Raw genomic sequence first — 20,197 nt, forward strand, 5'->3', positions numbered from 1 at the left:
GATTTAGTTTTGAATATTTCTGAAATTGAGGGAGAGGGAATTAGTAGTTGTCAGTGAAAGATGTATGGGAATATGGGTGAAGGAGAGGTTATTGGAGTGGGAGGAATCGAAAGATATAAGGATTTTATTTATTTTTTCAATTTGATTGGAAAAATAGAAAAAAAAAGAATTATGTCTTTCCGATGCCTCCCATTCCCATGGCTTCCGTTCACTTCTCCCATTCCTCATCTTTCATTCTGTTTGGTGAAATTCATCAAATCCTCTCTGTTCTGAAGATTATATTTGTTATAATTGCTAATTTACTAGTTTTCATTGCCGTATTTCGTTGTTGTATTTTGGGGTTGATCTGTGATGATGAATTTTAAGGCTTGTTTCTCAAAACATTCGCAGTGGCCGTCTAACATCTTTCGCCTTCGCATAATGCTGCTTTTATCCTTCCTTGGATTTTTTGTTCTTTAATTTGTGTTTTATGTTTGTATCAGTTTGGAATTGTGATAATTTTTGGTTAATTGATTGATTTGAATCTTAAATTACATGGTGTCTATGATGATAATTGTTAAGGCTTGTTTCTCAAACATTCGCAGTGGCCGACTAAGAGCTTTCGCCTTCGCCAGGCTTGAGAGTTAATGCTGCTTTTATCCTTCCTTGGATGTCTGAGACACCATTATCATGTTTTGCTATTTTGCTGATGAATCTATCTGGGGTTTTTCTCCATTTTGGGTTTAGCATGTAATTTTGCTATGTTGTGGTTTGTTTTTTTTGCTTTTGAGCTATCATTTATGTTAGCAAATTCAGATTTTTATTGCTAAAGATCATAGCTTTTATGAAAATAATCCATTAGCTTATGAAATTAGTGTATCTTGGACTGTTAAGTCTGCCTCTCTAGCAATGAAAGAGTTGTTTTAGGGATGAACAAGTCCCTGATAAATGAACCCATTCATCACTTTGTCAGCATCACAATGTTTATGTTTTGCTGATCATTATCGGATGGTACAATTTTGAATTGTTTTAAGAAGTTGCTGTGTTTTACTCAACTGTTTTGTTATGTCAATGATGATAGATCCTAAGGCTTGTTTCTCAAAACATTCGCAGTGGCCGCCTAAGTGCTTTCGCCTTCGCCAGGCTTGAGAGTATATGCTGCTTCTATCATTCCTTGGATGTCTGAGTCTTTTTAACTAAGTTTAAGTTTAAGCTATGTTAGATTTGGTTCTTGTTTGATGATGAATATCTGTGTAATCGTCTTAGAACTAGTGTTCAATTGCTTTTCTATCCTTCATGAACTTCTTGTCTTTTGCCTATGATGATAGATCCTAAGGCTTGTTTCTCAAAGCATTCGCAGTGGCCGACTAAGTGCTTTCGCCTTCGCCAGGCTTGAGAGTATATGCTGCTTTTATCCTTCCTTGGATGTCTGAGGCCTTTTTTGCTAGTATAGTGTAGTATTTCCCCTTTGCTTCTTTTTTTGATTGTTCATATATCTTTGAATTCAAATTGTATCCTATTTAAAGTAGGTGTTAGATACTGTCTTTTATGTTACCACACCAGTAATTGTACTTGTCACTTGGTGTTGCCTTTTAATTAGTTCCACTCAATTTTATTTTCTTTGATTGGCTTTGATGTTAACCTTATACTATATCATTTAGATGGTTGGAATTAAGCTTTTATGAATATTTGATTTGTGTTCCTAGTAAAGTTTGAGCTTCCTATACATCCCATCTACTCTTCCCTACTCAGGTTCCTCACATGGTTTTAGCAATGGTGTTTCTCTATCAAGTTTGAGCTGTCCTGATCAATTTATTGTCCTTTTTGTGCATTTTATTGTTTTGTATATGGTATTAGCACATCTATGACTGTGTTATTGTTTCACAAAGATATAGAGACCAATAGTATTGCACACATATATGTGCAACTCCTAATACTAGTGTTTATAGAAGCTTTTGCATTGTCCTATGAGGATAGATCCCAAGGCTTGTTTCTCAAAACATTCGCTTTAAGAGCTTTCGCCTTCGCCTTGAGTGTTTTTGCTGCTTTTATCCTTCCTTGGATGTCTGAGGCTTGTGCCTTTCAGTATGTTGCTTTCACTTCCACCCTATATGTTATATTGCAGCTATTGCCTTTTGCAGTCTTCACAACATTTCGTACTCTAAAATTACATAACATACCCGGTGAAATTGCACAAGTGGAGTTTGATGATGGTAGATTGTATGCCGACCTTAGTGAAGTTATTTCATCGGCTCAAGTGCATACTCATATTACATTGAGCTTAAAATGCTGTTTTTTGGGCTATGATTTTAAAGAGAGAGGATAGAGTGATGAATATCTCATTTTTGAATGAGATTTGGTAGATAGATTTGCATAACAAAGGGTTTCTGATATAGTTGCCCTATATGTTGGTGGCTTTATTATTAACTCTATTGTGCATCTTTGTTCTATTCTTTTGAACATGAGTTTTCTTCACAATGAACCTTCTATAAAGTACACTTGATATGAGCCCTTTACACTTCAATAAAACCAAACTGTATTTGATAGTATTTTCGGACAAAAAAAATTAAGTAAATTTATTTTGTTGTTTACATATTATAATATCCTTAATCTAACATAGTGCAATATTTTTGACTTCAGAATTTGTGTTTGTATTCTGATAATGGGTACTCTTTTTCATATATAATTTGTATTTTATTAGTTAATTTATTTTGCTGTTTATCTATGACTATTATATCCTATTGTACATTTTATTTTTGAATTTAAAACTTGTGTTTGTACTTAATTAATAGGTGTTCTCATATATCAATTGAAATTTGTATATGTATATATATATATATTTTTATATATTCATGCTATATATCTATATAAAAAATAATTAAGTTTTTGAGATTTGCAAAGTAAGGGAATTACATGTAGAACATTTGAGGTAATGATATTATTTATTGAAATAATTGAGTAAAATAAGTAAATTTAAATTTATAATTATTAAAATTCTACTTTTTTAGTTACACAAACAAGAATGACAGATCACTTTATAAACAAGTTTCAATGCCACTTTTGCAAAATAAGTAATAAATATTGCTATGGTTTATAACAAATGCTTTACAAAATGTCTATTTACATGGTAAATAAAATTTAAATTATAATTGAGAAAACCTTTTATTAATTACATGCATTACTCATTTAACATGAAAATAATAATAATGGGAAAACCACAGTTCATAGACAGATACGGAGAGATATTTTAATGAACCATATTAATAATTTTATATCTGTGTATTTTAAAAAAATGAATATTTGTGATTATAAATTTTAAATGCATATAAGTTTATAAAAAGCCATTTGTCAACAATTACGAATAATTTTTGTAAGATGAGTATGCGTACTTTTTTGTAGATGCATAATTCAAAAGGATAAATACTTTTTTTTTTACCAAATATAAATTAGTTCTGATGCTTTAATTTTTTTTGATTTTATTATTTGAAATTTTAAATTATGATCTCAAATTGGATGTTCAAAAGGTTATTTAAAATTATGAATTCATATTGTATGTTTCATTTAAATACATAAGCGCTATTTGGCTTTCTCAAAATTAAAGCCAAATGATGCTTATGTAGTTCAAATGCAGTGGATTTAATGATGGTTTGTTTGCCTTTTCTTTTTTTATTCTATAGTTTTTCCATTAATATAATAATTTTTTTCTCTTTTTTCTTTTTACTTTCCGTTTTAATCAATTAGGACATTTACTTAAGTTTTCTGGTCTGGAAATACTAACAAATACAGTTTGGTTTTATTGAAGTGTAAATGGCTCAATATCAAGTGTATTTTTATAGGAGGTTCATTGTGAAGAAAACTCATGTTCGAAAGAATAGAACACAATATAGAGTAAATAATAAAGCCACCAACGTATAGGGCAACTATATTAGAAACCCTTTGTTATGCAAATTTATCTACCAAATCTCATTCAAAAATGAGAAATTCTTCACTCTATCCTCTCTCTTTATAATCATAGCCCAAAAAAAACAGTAACATTTTAGCTCAATGTAATATGAGTATGCACTTGAACCGACGAAACAATGTAATATGTTAACATGTAGTATATGTGATTAATTTTCATTTTAAAATGCTGAAATTGAGATGATGATCGCACTGGGCTCTGAGCAGTTTGTTTAAACTGTTTATATTGATGCACAATTGCTGCCTAGAAAGCTATATCTGATCACTATTTTATCCAATCAATAGAAAATTAGGTTTCAATAAATTAAGACCGTGTAAACAATGGTACTGAAGAGCGCTTAATGGCATATCCAAGTATGATTAGGGATTGCGTTAAATTGGATTCTTGGTTGCTCGTTTTACTAAAAAAAAACCCATATATTCTGCCACATTTGTCATACAATGTATATACTGAAGAGCGCTTAATGGCATATATTGGTTGCTTGTATAATTTTTAGTTGAAAGTCTTTTCTTTTTAAAATTTAACTCGTTTATATTCAAAATTCATTTTTTCTAATTATTTTAAATTAAAATATCACATGTCTTCATTTGGTTTGTTATTTGGCCACATCTTATTCATGTTTCATTCTCCCTTTTGATTAAGGGTTAGGAAAATGTTTAATATGTATTATTTTCAATTTAAGAGCCACATATGACTTAAGCTTAACCAAAATATAAAGTCATCTAAGGAATATAGTAAAGGAAGAGGTCTGTTTGATCGGCAATTTATACACGAATGTAAAATAATTTTTTTTATTATATCGTATAAGAAATTATGGATTTTATATAATCAAATAATTATATCCGAATTAGGAAAAAAGAATCTCCATCTTAGGGAGTGAAACCAAACACTTATAATCTTCTATAAAAACATAGTTCAAAATAAGCTTACATGACATTTGAAAACATTTATAGGTATTATTTAATGTTTTTGATTCATTTATCGATCATACACTAAAAATCAGGTGAGACATGATTATTTCTCCACTTTCACCAACATATATATAATGATAGAAATTTCATCTAGCAATCTTGTGAATATCAAAAATTCAAACTTATGTACCACGCCACTGTGACAAACACTCTATAGTCCCATGCAATTCAATTATATTGACTAAAGTCACATGCATGTAATATATATATATACATAGATCTTAAACACAATACTTAAAAATATGTATTGATTTAATCACAAAATTATTAAGTTCCATTCAATTTGACGCTTTAAGCCACTATGGTTCGGTTTGGATAAATCCAACAACCAAAATAATTATTTTATTCAAATTCTTATTCAAGATGATACAAAAAAAATGTATCTTTAATAAGTATTCCACATATTTTCATATTACCACATTTATGATTTATGAAATTTATAAATAAATATTTACCGCAATCATGTTCAATTTCGAATAATGCACATTAATTCCATGCAAACTTGGTTAAAGGGGAGAGATTTCTATCACCCTTCACCCTCTCCTTTGCATGAGCATGAGCGGAATCACGTTAGATAAAATGTGAGGCACTCGTCGAAAAATTATATTTAATTTTGCATACTTTTAACAAAAAAAAAAACGATTCTTTTTTTTATTGATACAACTCAAAGAAATTACTTGTTCCTCAAATATAGAGATGTTAATGCAAAAATCCATACTACTCAATTTTATTACAATTTGCAATAATAAAGAAAGAAGACACATGTTAATTGTTTGATTAATTAATAACTAATCAGTAGTTTAAACCTAAGTAGTCCAATAAATGCTTCAGAATTGGGCATTTCCTGCTGGGTAATTGAAATCAAAAGGAACAATAGAAGCACAATAATCAATAGCTTGATTCATACTTGAAGTAGACGCCGCCATTGAAGAAGAACCATTTATCATACTCAATTCATCACATCTCATATTTACTTTCTTCTTCAATTCTTCCAATGCACACATAAATTTCTCAAGTTCTTCAATTCCCATATCATCAGTCGATTCATTCCACCAAAATCCTCCTCCTCCATTATTACTACCACCATTCACCATCTTTGATTCATCAATAACAATCTCCTTCTTTACCTTCTTCTCCGCTTCCAATTCTCTACAGATCTGAGAATAATATTCATTGCTCTGTTGCACATAGTTCAACTGATCATCGCCGGCGGATTTCACTCCTTCTTCTTCTGATTTACCGGTGAGGTACCGGTCAATGACGGTGTCGGCGCTGGGATGACCAAAAGTGAATAAACGCTGTCGTTTTAGCGACTGAACCATAATAGCGATTTCAGCACCGGTTAAGATGCAAAGTTCACTAGCTTTTTTGAAGAGACCTAAACGGCGTTTGCTAAAGGTAACGTGCCTACTGTTTTGATTTACTATTGGTTTAATTGCAATTTTCCTCCGCCCTTGAGTTTTCTTAACGGCGACGGCGGCGGAGTTGGCGGCGGAGTTGACGGCGTTGGTATTATTATTAATATTCATGGTGGGAGAAAAAGGTTAATTATTATGGCTTGGCAAAATTGGGGATTTTATATTTTATAATTTATAGAGAGTATATAACGGGTAAACAATAATAATAACAATAACGTGTAAATTGAAGATTTTATTTTACAAAGAATCGGAGAATATTTTATTTACTCGTTTTAAATTGTAGTTTTAGGAAGGAATTGGGTTACAAATTTGGAAACTATTATTATAGGAGTAATAATAAGGAATTGTTTTTGCTAAATAGGAAAGAAAACGAGTTATTGGGGGAACTTTCCTATAATTTTGGGTACTAATTGGAAAACTAGAATCTCTAATAGGAAAATAAAAATAAAAATAAATTAAAATATACGCCTAGGATATTTTTCTTACCACATGTGCATTATATTAGACACACTTTTGATACGTAATAAGTATAATCATCGTAGAATATCAAGTCTGAGAATTATTTAAAAATAAAAAATTCACAAACAAAAATTATATCGAATTTGAATCTCCTTTAATGTTATTTTACGTTTTACCGCTTCTGAAATTTGAATAAATTATATCCAATTTGGTTCACATACAAGTTTTTGTGTAGCATTCAATTAATAGGAGTATTCTATCAATTTTCCTTAACCACATCATGAGGATCTCATATTTCAAACAATGGTTTATAGAATTCAACCTCCATCTACTATTTAGCTATGAACTCGTTACATGGGACTTGTCTACTGAGACTTATATTTTTTATATGATTTGCGAGTTATCGCATAGTGAGCATTGAGCAGATTAATACAAAGTGTTCAGAGACATTGTGGCAGAGATTGTGGATTGCTACGAAGATTCCAAAAAAATAAAATTAGGTTTAACAAAGTGTTATTCATATACAAGGATAATACATAACTATTAACAATGTTTGAATTTATACTTATATATTTAAGTTGAAATATGCTATTTAATATATATATATATATATATATTCAAATGGTAATAGTAGTAATTCTATTACCACATGTGCATTGAGGTGTTAATTAGACACACTTTTGATATCTAAGTAAAAAATTTGTAGACAAATTTAAGGGATTATCGATAAGATAAAGGCTTAATTAGCCTTGTCTCTACACAAAGTCTTAGCCCATGCTTTAAGTAAGAATAAATGCAGGTACTGTCAAACTATTTCTTTATGAAGTTCCTGCATATTTTAAATTTGTCCAACGTTTTAAACATATGTATGTAAAGATTCTAATATTCATCATAACATCCAAAAATAGGATCACTCTTAATTGATTTTAATATTTGGAAGGAAAAACTATGTGCATTATTGGAGATGACTTTTTTTGAAAGCTCAAGGCTATTTTCAATTACAATAAAACAAAAAAGAATTAACTAATCGGAAAAAAAGAAAAGAAAACCATAACTCACCTCTATAAATTCATAGGAAGATATTTCTAGTTAGGTATCACCAAGCAAGCTGAAGGTAAGAAAAGTAAAAATAAATAAATAATGGAGAGAGGTTCAAGTGCTAAGTTAGCTTTCCTGCTTTTTCTTTTTCTTGCTGCATCTTGTAAGTTCTTAACCTTCTTTTCTTTATTATATTATATAATTTAGGGGTGTGTATTCGATTTTTTGGTTTGGTTTTGCACTATTTAGNGTTAGGTATCACCAAGCAAGCTGAAGGTAAGAAAAGTAAAAATAAATAAATAATGGAGAGAGGTTCAAGTGCTAAGTTGGCTTTCCTGCTTTTTCTTTTTCTTGCTGCATCTTGTAAGTTCTTAACCTTCTTTTCTTTATTATATTATATAATTTAGGGGTGTGTATTCGATTTTTTGGTTTGGTTTTGCACTATTTAGTTTGAATATTTCGGTTTTTGGTTTTGTAAAAGTGTAACCCAATCCGATTCAAAATAAATTTGGTTTGGTTTGGTTTTCTTCTATTCAGTTTGGCTTTTTTCGGTTTGGTTATTCGGTTATGTCAATAATTAATAACATAACCAAAGTAATAATATTTAATCTCTTAAATATACTTTCTAATATAAATCATAAGTAAAACTTAAAACACAATACTTATAAGTATACCTATTATAAATGTAATTCAAACATAAAATATAAACGTAATCATCATGAAAGACAATAACTAAAAAGGGACAAAAGTGGTTAACTCCAACTTAATTCGATTTTCGATTTTTATTTTTTAAAATTCGAAACCAAACCAAAAAACCAAACAAAGTATTTTATTAATTCAAAACCAATCTGAAAAACCAAAAAACCAATCCAAATAAAAATCCAGTTTGATTTGGTTTGGTTATTTATTTTAATTCGAATAGTGCACACCCCTATTATATATGCATAAATAACATATAAAGCAAATAAATTTACCATATAGGTGTGTCAAATGAGTGAGTTTGGACTAAATTTGGGCGAGCTAAAATGACCGAATTTATAAATTGATAAATTATTAATCTGTTAAAAAATTTCTTGATTTGAAATGATTTGAGTCAAGATAGGCTAAACAAACAAAATTTACGAGATTTGCAAGTATGGTCTAGTTAATTTGTGGAGGCATATTACCCATGTACTTGTATTTGGGTGTAAGGGTGTAAAATGGTCAGGTTAAAAGGTTTTTGAGCTAAGTTGGACTCTTACCAAGTTTAAATTTCACTAATTTTTCCCTATAATTTATTTAATTACCAAATAAACTTTATTTTATTTTATTATGGTTATATTTAACAGTAATTTTAAAAATATTTTGACAAGATTTTCTCATGGTTCAATATATTACTGAACCTAAATCAATCCAATTTTTAGATGATCTGAATTGTATTGATTAAAATGGACTAAGTTAATAAATGAAGGCGATTAATTAATAATGGAACGGTCATGTCCCACCCAAGTTTAAGTGGATTGGATGAGTCATGTTTTCATGGACTAATTATAAATGCAGTAACCTTGTATTAAATCAGTGGTGAATTTAGGATTTTAAGATTGTGGGTGCTCCTTTAGCTATCAATTACAAAATATAAGTATACACATTTAACACTTGTCTTAAGAAAAACAATTATATTTAAACATGATAACGAAAAAAATGTGAATTTTTATTGTTATAGTGATTGCATGTTCAAGTGGGGAAGAGCAGGATTTGAAAGAATTGGCAATATTAGGAAGGAAGGTGAATGGACTATGTGCTTGTGGGCCGTTTGCTGGGAAATGTGGCGATGGCTGTGGCGATCAATGTATTCCCGTAACTTTATGGGTGGGAATTTGTGTTTGATACACCCTATACCTAAATAAATATAGATGCTTGGATTTATTCCTTGTATCTTGAGTATTAAAAAATATATGTACTATTTCAAATCTCTATTCTTGGTGTGTTTAACATCATATGTTTGATGTATATGTAACTCTAAATAAATTGTGCTTCAAAATTGAATGGTGTTGGGCTCGGATTATGTTTTTTTTTGTTTTTATTCAGATACATATCTATCTCCCTCTCGAAAACATCCATCTCCTCTCTGATACATTCCGTCCCTCTCAGATACAATCCTCCCCTCTATGATACATCTCACCCCTATGCATCCGGATGTCCTATCCTCTCTATGATGCATCCCTCCCTTATGTATCTAGATGTCTACTGATGTATTCGAAAGTACAGTGTTGTATACGAAAGTCCAGTAATGTATCTGGAATCCATAAATTTTAAGGGATTTTTGTAATTTGAAAAATAGTAGGGAAATAATATAATTAGATCTTAATACTATGAGATTTATGTAAATTACCTTAAATTTAACCGATTGACTAAATACATAACATAACCTTTAAAAGAAGAGAAAATTATCTAGTTAGATAAACATCTCTATCATACATGTTTGATCTCTTGATACTTTTAAATAATTACATATACTCTAAACTAATTACACAATCACCTCTTTCTTTTCTCTAACCCTCGCTCTCTCTCACTCTCTTTCAACTCACTACCCCTTCTTTCTGCACGGATACACTGATGAACGTATAAATGCATCTTTGAATACTAGATACATGTATGTATGTTGGTATCGATACATATTTTTGTGCACAAATACACTAAATATTTGATATCGGATACACTAATAAAATTGATATAGGATACACTAGATGTTATTGATTTTGGATACACATATACACGAAATTTGTGAAACTAAGATACATTCTGAAATAAAGATACTTAGGGAAAGACGCGAGTGAGAGAGCGAGTGTATCCCAGATACATGCGAATCAAATTTAAATACTATATATCGGAAACGAATTATCCTAATTTGACCAGCATGTATACAAGATACATATACCTGAACCCGTTAGATATATGTATCTGGCGAACAAAAAATGGTACAAAAGATAATTTGTTAAACTAGTGTGTCCGGATGTAATTACAACCTAAACTGATGTGATTTGTGTTGTTTCCTTAAAAAAATGCTTATGCCTTGAGACTAGCAATTAGGTAGAGCTACTAAAACAATATGGTCCAATTCAGTGTTTTAAAAGGCGGGGGCGTGAGATGGGTCATTTTACTTAGTATAGGGCGAAGCGTAAGCCTCGAGACGTGGGTGGATCTTTAAATTTTTAATTTACAATATAGTATAATAATATAATAACACAAAATTATAAAAAAATATATATATTAATACTTTGAAATAATTACAAACATGATTAAGGAAACTCATAGAAAATAAAACTTCTAATATGATTATACAAATATAAATAATCTAATATCTTAAATTTCTATTATTAAAAGAATCATTATCATTATTTCTAAAAATATTTTTTTTATCATACTATACACTTTACCCCCCTACATTTTTTTAAAAATAAAACTTACTAGTATTATAATAAAAATATCACTCCATTATGAATAAAAATAAAATTACTTTCAAATAGCTAAATAAAATATGATAATTTTGAGACATATGACAAAATCATGAAGACCAATGATTAGTGAAAAGTATGATTTTGCTATGTATTTTTAAAAGAAATGTTACGTAATATATAATTACATTCACAGTGTTACCAAATAGTAAAGATTCAATACTACAAGTTGTTATTTGAGTTACTCTCAATCTTCGTATCTCTATAGATTAAAAAATTATTAAGTATCATTCACTTATTCAAGAATTATGAGGGTCAACAATGTTAAAAAAAGATTTTAACACATTATTTATGTAAGATCTATTAGACGAGCCCTGAGGGTTAGGCGTTGGGCGTTCTTAGGGTGTACAGTCGGACACTTAGAGCGTAAGTCGTATGGAACTAAGCCCCACACTTGAATCTCGAAGCGTTTTGCTAGAGCCCCGCCCCAAAGCGAGCGTCGAGGTGAGTCCCAACATAGTTTTTTAAAACACTGGTCCAATCCATTTGAGTTCAATCCCAGCAAGGTGAAGAATCCAATAACTCAATCCAGCCCAACTCATCATTTTAAAGAGTCTCCAAAATGCTAGTCCAATCCAACTTTAAGTGTAATGGTAGGTTGGACAGTGTTTTGTAAACTCATTCGTTAGACAGAAGGATCTTGAGATCTACAAATCGAAATGAAAAAGTTCCAAGTAGCCAACTGTTGGATCAATTACCTCTTCTTCTTCTTCATTTTTATATATTATTGAGATTAGGGTATTGAAGTCAGAGACGAATCTAGAATTTGAAGATGATGGGGCACTACTAAAAGCAGATACAAGTTAGTCGAAGTACGATACTTCATCGGAAAATATTGTCAAATAAGTATAAAATTATATATATAAATATAAATTAAACGAAATGTAACATAGTTCACTCTATGATTAGATGGTCTTGACCCTTAGTCTATTCTTTGATATTGCTAGTTTGAATACAAGTTACAAACAAGCGCAACAAACAATGTTGAACCACTACACCAACCTAGTTTATGTGTTTAATGTGCAAATTTAATTATATGATCCTTATTTAGGAATATACGTGTGCACGTGCACCCACTGCCTCAAAAGTGGATCCGCCTCTGATGGTGGCTGGTTGATGTATCTATGGTGAATGTGTATAATAGTGTCATATACATTATAATAAATAGGAAAAAGCACGTAATTACATGACTTAAGATAACATGATCTTTAAAAAATTTCTACCATATGAATTAATTACAAAAACTTTTTCCTTATTTCTCTCTTAACATCCTGATATATATCACTTCACCTCTACCAGATACATTATAACTTTGTTTGTGTACAATGTATGTGGTACAAATGTTATTGTTGATACATAACCTCAATTATTTCAAACCTAAATCAATATAAATTTGCTTTTGTCACGCCCCAAGCCTACATCCCGGACATGACTGGCACTCGAGAACCATTACTGGTCCCAAGCGAACCCTTGGTCTGGCTTACTTACTCAGCGGAGGACTTAAAAGCATAAATACAAAGATTCAACGCACTTACTAAACTGTTCGATAAAGATAACTTAGAATGTTCAAAGGTCAAACATTCAACTTGGCCAAAATGGCAACTCAAGTCTTAACATATGAAATAGTAATGTAAAGACAATTGACTACTAACTATCTATGAATCCTCTAAAACAAAGAGGGATGTCGGGACAGGACCCCCGATCATTCTAACAACTGAAATCCTAGAAAGCAAGTAAAAGAAGTCCTCTATAAAGAAAGGAGGCTCACCAACTGACTTCGAGTGCTCAAACTGGATCAACGAGCCGCTGGATGTTGATCCTGGTTACCTGTGTCTGCATCATAACAAGATGCAGGCCAACTGGCATCAGTACATTGAATGTACGAGTATGCGAGTTGGAATGCTAAACACAACATAGGCTTGAAAAGATTCTGAAGGAAACACTTACCTTGGCTCTTCTCAACTTTTGAATAACTCAACTCATAATAAAGCAATGAAACACGTACAATATATGAAAAACTTTATAAAACAGTAAACGCAACTTAGTTCGTTAAAGAAAAGGCAATAACAAACTCAACTTTACTCATATAACAAACTAATATAGTTTCTGTGGGACATTCTCTAACCAAGAACTACCACTATGAGCATAAGTGATGGTACAACGTTTTACCTCACGCTGCCAAGGACCGTCCTATACCTTGCCATGGGTATAAAACCTAACTCACTAAGTGGATCCACTAGTCTATGCTAAAAGCATCTTAAGGAGTCATTTAAAATGTATGATCATTTACTACCCATGATGGCTACATGATTTATGGAGACTTGAGTTAATATGAACTCGCATCCCTATATCAGTGCTCAATATTACTCCCAAAATATACTTAGCTCATATGATTTAAAATCAAAACTTCTTTCTTTTGTTTGAGATAATTACTCAAAACTTAGCTTAAAAGCTCTCTTGAAATCGATGTATCCTTTTCTTGCTCAAATGTGAAAACGTTTATAAACTCTTTGGGAATACTTAGTTCCCTTATAGCTTTTTGAGAAATAAACTCAACTCTTTACTCTTTGCTTAACTTGAAACTTAAGTCTTAAAACAAAGTTAAAACATTCGTTAAAGACTTTTGAAAACTTTGTTTTGACTTGCTTCTTAACTTCTAGACTTGAGTCTTAACTTCTCTTGACTTTGATCCTAACTTTCCTTGAATTGAATTATGGATTCAAGGTTCATGATCTCATGTTTATGGATGATTTCATGATGTTTAGATGTACCTTAGAGTGTTGAAATCAACTAGAAAACATAGGTACGCTAAGAAACAAGTACGAAAAGGTGGGGAATGAATAGGGAGAACTGACTTCTCTGGCGCTTTGAGAGGCGCGGGGCACTAGCCCTCAACATTCAGGGACTTGTCTGGGGCGCGATGGCTGGCGTGGCTCCCAAGGGTGAAGATTCAGAGGCCCTTTTGGGGCGCGCTGGCTGGCGCGATGCCCCACCCTTATCCCTAGGTGTTTGACGACTTTTCTTCTCCGTTTTTTATCTCTAAACCCTCTAAACTTCCATGGTTCCTTCCCCAAACACTTAGAATCATTTATACCCTCAATTTATGATAGATTCAAACCGAAATTACACCCGAAAACATGAATCAAATCGCAAGAAACTTCAATCAACACAACCCACAAGAGTTCAAGAAAAACCTTCAACAATGTCCATTAAGAACTCAATTTCTAAACCTTCAAAGTCTTAAATTCGCTGAATTAAATCATGATTGGCGCGTGGGCCAACTAACCCAAAGCTATGTGATCTCACATACCTTTTTAGGAATCACCCCTGACGAAATCCACAAGCTATCCTTGACGAAATCGACGGATCTTGAACGTTCTTCTCCTTTCTCCTCTTTTCTCCTCTTCTCCAAGCCCTAGCGTATTTTGGTAAAAGCGTAAACTGATCTAATTCTATTTAAACCCTAACTTAATTACCAAAAATGAAATAAAATAATTGAGCAAGGAAAAGACCAAGCTACCCTTTCAAAATCCGGATTTGGACTTTCCTTATTCCAACAGACCAACTTCCAAAGGGCATAACTCACTCATACGAACTCGAAATTGCGTAAAATCAGCGGCGTTGTAAATATTATTCTAAGAGCTTTTCAACCATATCTGGAAGTACACCTAACTCATCCTGAGCTAGGAGTTATGGCCGTTTGAAGTTGGCCAAAACTCAACTTATTCTAACTTAACAAAATTTTCAGATTTTCATTCTTTCCAAAAATGACTATTTCCAATTATTGGCTTCTTCCTAGTTATTCCAAATTGCGAGATGTTACAGCTTTATAGTTATGAATCTGATATATAATTTATATATCTGATACATAACTTATGTATTATTTGCTATGTGTCGGGAAAAGGAACAATGTATCTGCGAGTTCTGAAAAATCAAAATTATTATAATTCAGAAAACTTTCGAGATAAAATGTAATTAACACCCAAATTATATTGTTGGGGTTATTTCTGTACTTTATAGTGATTATATAATGTGTATTGTGCTGAAATTTTGATTGTGATTGACTATTTGCACCACACGATGGATAAGCCCATCAAACTTTGACATTTATAATAATGGCACTTCAACTCCAACAAGTCACAATTCAAGTTCAAATTTGCTTCCATTAAAAAATATGTGAAAGAGGGAAGAGTAGTATAGGATCATGGAAGAACATCAAAACAAAAGATGAAAAAGTTGCTTCTTTACTAATTGCCAAATTTTATTTGGAGGTACTCATCAACACATAAAATATCTTTTATTGATTAGTGGTGTTGTTTTGCCACAAATATTTTCAAATACATTTGATTTTTTTAAAAAAAAAAAAGTATTTGGCCATACGATTTGTTATTATTTGACAAACATCCCAAGTTCAAGTATTTGAATTTTTTAAAAAAATTTAAAAACTACCCCAATTTTTTATATTTTATAAAAACACCTTATCAATCTCAACTAATATCTTTTTGTCAATCAATATATGATACATTTGAGTATGCGATTAATGAATTGCTTTTGTCAATATTGTTGTTTTTGTTGTTATGTTATAAGATTATTTTTTAACAAAACATGTTTATTATAAAATGACAATACAAATTTATGGGTATACTTTTTTTAATTATTTATTTTTTAAAAATTTATGATTAAACACATAGTTAAACTTCATCAAAAAACGACTTACCAAAAATATTTAAGAATTTATGGTGAAACACTAGCTTCAGTTAGATTTTTTATCATATATAACCTATCCACAAGGTTTGTTCAGTTAGCATCAAGATGGCAAATTAAACGATGGACAAGTCAATATAGAAATTTCTTTGGAGGTCCCAATTAAATCCATAAACTAACCTATATAGTTTGAACTTTAGTACGCGTTATTTCCACGATATTCCATAAGAAAATGACTAGATTTTTTATTTATTTTTACTAGCTTGAAGCAAATTAACACTATGGTCCTTGGCACGAAAAGTCCATATTATTGGGTGGTCTTCTATTTTTACCTTTCAAGTTTATAGTTTAAAATTTTTTGTCCACTAGAAAGTAATTGAAAATATCCTTGACATCGAAAAAAATTACAAGGCACTAATGAAAGACATAACTTAGTTCTTATGGAACCTATGCCGATAGAAGCATAAACATAATTTCAAAACTCATAAAGTTATGTCACGACTTATCACTTATTACTAAAGCACTTTTGTCATAATTAGTTTAGACAAGATAAAAGTTATCTAAATTTATGTCTTGCAAATTAGATACTATACCGAACAAGCTGCCTAGCGAAATTAGGTTATAGTTAAAGATACTTTTGCCCACAAATTTTCATTATAGGAAAAGCATTGACAAAAATTAAAGATCATTCCTAAATCGGGACAATCAGTGCAAAAACTTGATTGGGACTTGTTAGTATTAGGTTAACTTTTTTAATCCTATAAAACCTCATCTGAAGGTTTGTTCAGTTAAAATCAAAATGGCTAGTTTAGTAGGAGGAGGAGACAAATACAGAGACTACTTGAGAGATGAAGAGCTCAAAAACACCAAATGGAGAAATGGTCCTCCTAGTTATGATGTTGTTGATAAGCTCTTTGAACAAGAAAGAACTCATGTATGTTTCTTCTTTTTGGATTAAAGATTTCAAAAATCTTCTCATTGATACATCATTCCCCTCTCATTGATACATCTCTATCCCATCTCAGATACATCCCTCCTCTCTCTGATATAAACCCATCTCCCTTATGTATCTGAATGTCTTATCCCCTCTCTGATACATCCCTTCCCTTTCGGATATATCCCTTCTCTACGTATCTGGATGTCTGCTGATGTATCCGGTAGTCCAGTGGTGTATCCAAAATTCATAAATTTTAAGGGATTTTTGTTATTTGTAAAAGAGTGGGAAAATAATGTAATTAGCTCTTAACACTATATGATTTATGTAAATTATCCTCTCTTTTTTATCATTGTTTATACTAATAGTTACCTTTATAGAAGTTCAATGTTATACTAATAGATACTGGATTTGCCTCTTATTCATTTTTAGGTATGGGCTGAAGGATCAGTTGAAGATAAAGTACAAAGGCTATTGAAGACTTGGGAAATGGAATTAGTTCACAAAATAGATCCTAATGACATGAAATCTGTTGATCCAACAAAGTTCAAGAAGAGTGTCAATGGTACTCTTTTGTTACATTTTGTCTATATATAATTTGCCTTCATTATAATACAGGGGGAAAAAAGAGAGTAACTAACCTAAATGTAAGTGTTACTCTTATTAAAAAGGAAAGTTTGCTATATACATATTTTGGTGTTGTCATAGGTTTGTGTATGTTATCCTTGCGTAGGGATCATGCTGATCTTCTCTGTATCGTTCAAATTTAATTGAATGTCCTCAAAGGGATGATAAATTCTATAATAGGTAGTTTTAATTCATTTGGAATTGAGACGTAATCGTTGTTATTGTTATTGTTTGTCCTTTGATCATTTGAGAGAATTTTCTCTGATAATTTTTATAGGAAGGAAAGGGCTAACACCGGAAGAAGCTATAAAGCTTGGTGGTGGCTATAACACATTCCTACAAACTTCATTGCCAGAAAATCTAAGAGTCTACAATCCTGATGATGAAACATTTGAATCATCACAAAATGTTTTTAGATCGATATTTATACGAGGATTCGCGATCGAAGTCCTTCATGTTTATTCAGGACCACCAGAAATTGTGTACAAGTTTAGGCATTGGGGTTACATGGATGGTCCATTTAAAGGATATGTTGCAACTGGACAACTTGTTGAGCTCTTTGGGATTGGCATTTTTGAAGTACTTACCAAAAAACCATTTTTTTAAAAAATAAATTATATTTTTGAATTAATTGAATTATGTTGTGTTTGAAACAGTTGGAGAAAGAGAGTAACAAGATTGTTAAGGCAGAGTTCTTTTTTGATAGAGGAGAATTGCTTGGGCCACTTATGAAAGGAGGAAAAAATGGCGAATCCACAAGTGAGATGGCATTATTGGAGGCTTCAAAATGCCCTTTCATGAAATAAAATAATCTACAAGCAACAACTTTTAAGATTTGAATAAGCTAGTTTTTATTGCTACCATACATGATACATTTGAATGTGTGTAAAAGTCTATGGTTATGTTTAAGTTTTTAATAGAAATAAGTGCAAAAGTGTAATTTCCCTTTGAAGTTTATTAATGTTTCTTCAACCGTCAAACCTTTGTTAGAGAATGTTTTACTCTTCAATGTAAAATCAACAAGGTTGTGGTGGAGTCGCTATATCAAAAATAAGCTTTAGCAATAATTAATTAACGGTAATTACACTCTTTATAATGTCTGATGAGAATATATTTCACAGTAAATTAGTTAGTTAGAATTAGCTACAGTAAAGTTAGTTGCTAACAGTAGAGTTAGTTACAGTCGAGGAGTTAGTTAGAGATTCTTTCTTATTATTTTTCCTCTCTTACTTTGTATATATACTTCATCTTGTAAATGATTTAGTCATTCATTCAGTTCAATACAAACAGTGTAATGCACACAATTCTTCTCCCTACAAGCAGTTGATTGCTGATTTCTTCTTTGCTGCATTCAATCCTCCATTAATGGAGGAAAGCAGTCTCGAGCAGAGCTTATGCTCTTAGTTTTGTCATGGTATCAAAGCGAGGAGGTTGTTCCTGATTGATTTTCGAATTAGAATTGTCTTCGTGAGTATTAAGCTTCTTCATTCTATCCCATTCGTTTCCAGTCGAGTTCATCCCTGTGGATTTGTTTCTTCGACTGTTTTTCTGATTGAAATCCCAATTGTTCAATCTCTGTTTTTCGATTTTCAGTTGCGTAATCATTTTACTCTTCCAATTAAACCTAATTTTCCGCATTCATGGTTGATAATCAAGTTGATCCAACATTAGATAATTCTAGTTCTACACTGCCTGCTAGAATGGACATCACAAGTCCTTTCTATTTACATCCATCAGAAAGTGCAGGTTCCACTTTATTACCTGCAATTTTCGATGGATCTGGTTACAGATCCTGGAGACGTGCTGTTCTTCGAGCATTATCAGTTAAAAGCAAAACTGGATTCATTAATGGCAAAGTTGTGCGACCTGATTCAGACGATCCAACATTTGCACAGTGGGAGAGGTGTGATGATATGGTGACTAGCTGGATCCTCAATTCTCTTTCCTCAGATCTGCGTGATAGCTTACAATACGTCAACAATGCTAAGGAGCTTTGGGATGAATTGGAAGATAGGTATGATCAAACGAATGGCTGCAAGTTGTATCAACTTCAAAAGGAGATCAATGATCTTGTGCAGGGGAATTTAGACATCACTGGATATTACACAAAAATGAAAAAGCTATGGGAAGAGATGAGTACTATTGATGTTGCTTCACAGTGCACATGTGTGTGCAACTGTGGTGGAAAAACCAGAATGCATAAAGCTGAACAAGACAGGCGTCTCATACATTTCCTAATGGGGTTGAATGAGCTCTATACTGCTATAAGGGGCAACATCCTAATGATGAGTGTTCTGCCCAGCATGGCCCAGGCTTTTGCCATATTGTCACAGGAAGAGAGACAGAGGGAGGTGAAACCTCACAACAATACAGCATTAGAATCGACCTCACTTAGTGCCTCAGCTACTCACAACAATACTGGTCCCAAAGGTTTCAAAACCAACTACAATTCCTACAGAGGAAGTGCAAGTAACTCCAACACATCCAACAAATTGTTCAGAGGTAGCTCTAGCACTAGCAATAGGTCCAACTTGTTCTGTGATTTTTGCAAGCGATCTGGACACATCAAAGAGAGATGTTACAAGCTTCATGGATATCCATCAGGGCAAAGG

General features: G+C 31.8%; 2 protein-coding genes and 6 non-coding genes across 8 annotated transcripts; 6 read left to right on the plus strand and 2 right to left on the minus strand.

Annotated features, from left to right (window-relative positions):
- The first annotated feature begins 538 nt into the window (after positions 1 to 538).
- Positions 539 to 661, plus strand: LOC125852714 (small nucleolar RNA SNORD14). Its single transcript, XR_007445047.1, has one exon. It is a non-coding gene; the product is annotated as a small nucleolar RNA SNORD14 (small nucleolar RNA).
- Positions 662 to 897: 236 nt separating this feature from the next.
- Positions 898 to 998, plus strand: LOC125852712 (small nucleolar RNA snoR99). Its single transcript, XR_007445045.1, has one exon. It is a non-coding gene; the product is annotated as a small nucleolar RNA snoR99 (small nucleolar RNA).
- Positions 999 to 1,045: 47 nt separating this feature from the next.
- LOC125852707 (small nucleolar RNA SNORD14) lies at positions 1,046 to 1,169 on the plus strand. Its single transcript, XR_007445041.1, has one exon. It is a non-coding gene; the product is annotated as a small nucleolar RNA SNORD14 (small nucleolar RNA).
- Positions 1,170 to 1,292: 123 nt separating this feature from the next.
- On the plus strand, positions 1,293 to 1,416 carry LOC125852716 (small nucleolar RNA SNORD14). Its single transcript, XR_007445049.1, has one exon. It is a non-coding gene; the product is annotated as a small nucleolar RNA SNORD14 (small nucleolar RNA).
- A 2,699-nt stretch (positions 1,417 to 4,115) lies between these two features.
- On the plus strand, positions 4,116 to 4,204 carry LOC125852713 (small nucleolar RNA snoR118). Its single transcript, XR_007445046.1, has one exon. It is a non-coding gene; the product is annotated as a small nucleolar RNA snoR118 (small nucleolar RNA).
- A 1,474-nt stretch (positions 4,205 to 5,678) lies between these two features.
- LOC125852702 (agamous-like MADS-box protein AGL62) lies at positions 5,679 to 6,669 on the minus strand. Its single transcript, XM_049532420.1, has one exon. The coding sequence runs from the start codon at positions 6,438 to 6,440 to the stop codon at positions 5,739 to 5,741; it is 702 nt and encodes a 233-aa protein (XP_049388377.1). The 5' UTR covers positions 6,441 to 6,669; the 3' UTR covers positions 5,679 to 5,738.
- A 10,100-nt stretch (positions 6,670 to 16,769) lies between these two features.
- On the plus strand, positions 16,770 to 18,565 carry LOC125852701 (pathogen-related protein-like). The gene is made up of 4 exons (XM_049532418.1): positions 16,770 to 16,958; positions 17,391 to 17,523; positions 17,863 to 18,164; positions 18,242 to 18,565. The coding sequence occupies exons 1-4, from the start codon at positions 16,824 to 16,826 to the stop codon at positions 18,389 to 18,391; spliced, it is 720 nt and encodes a 239-aa protein (XP_049388375.1). The 5' UTR covers positions 16,770 to 16,823; the 3' UTR covers positions 18,392 to 18,565.
- On the minus strand, positions 17,645 to 17,748 carry LOC125852708 (U6 spliceosomal RNA). The gene has a single exon (XR_007445042.1). It is a non-coding gene; the product is annotated as a U6 spliceosomal RNA (small nuclear RNA).
- Positions 18,566 to 20,197: the final 1,632 nt, after the last annotated feature.

This window comes from Solanum stenotomum, unplaced genomic scaffold (assembly GCF_019186545.1).
Source record: "Solanum stenotomum isolate F172 unplaced genomic scaffold, ASM1918654v1 scaffold4105, whole genome shotgun sequence".
NCBI classification, from domain to species: Eukaryota; Viridiplantae; Streptophyta; class Magnoliopsida; order Solanales; family Solanaceae; genus Solanum; species Solanum stenotomum.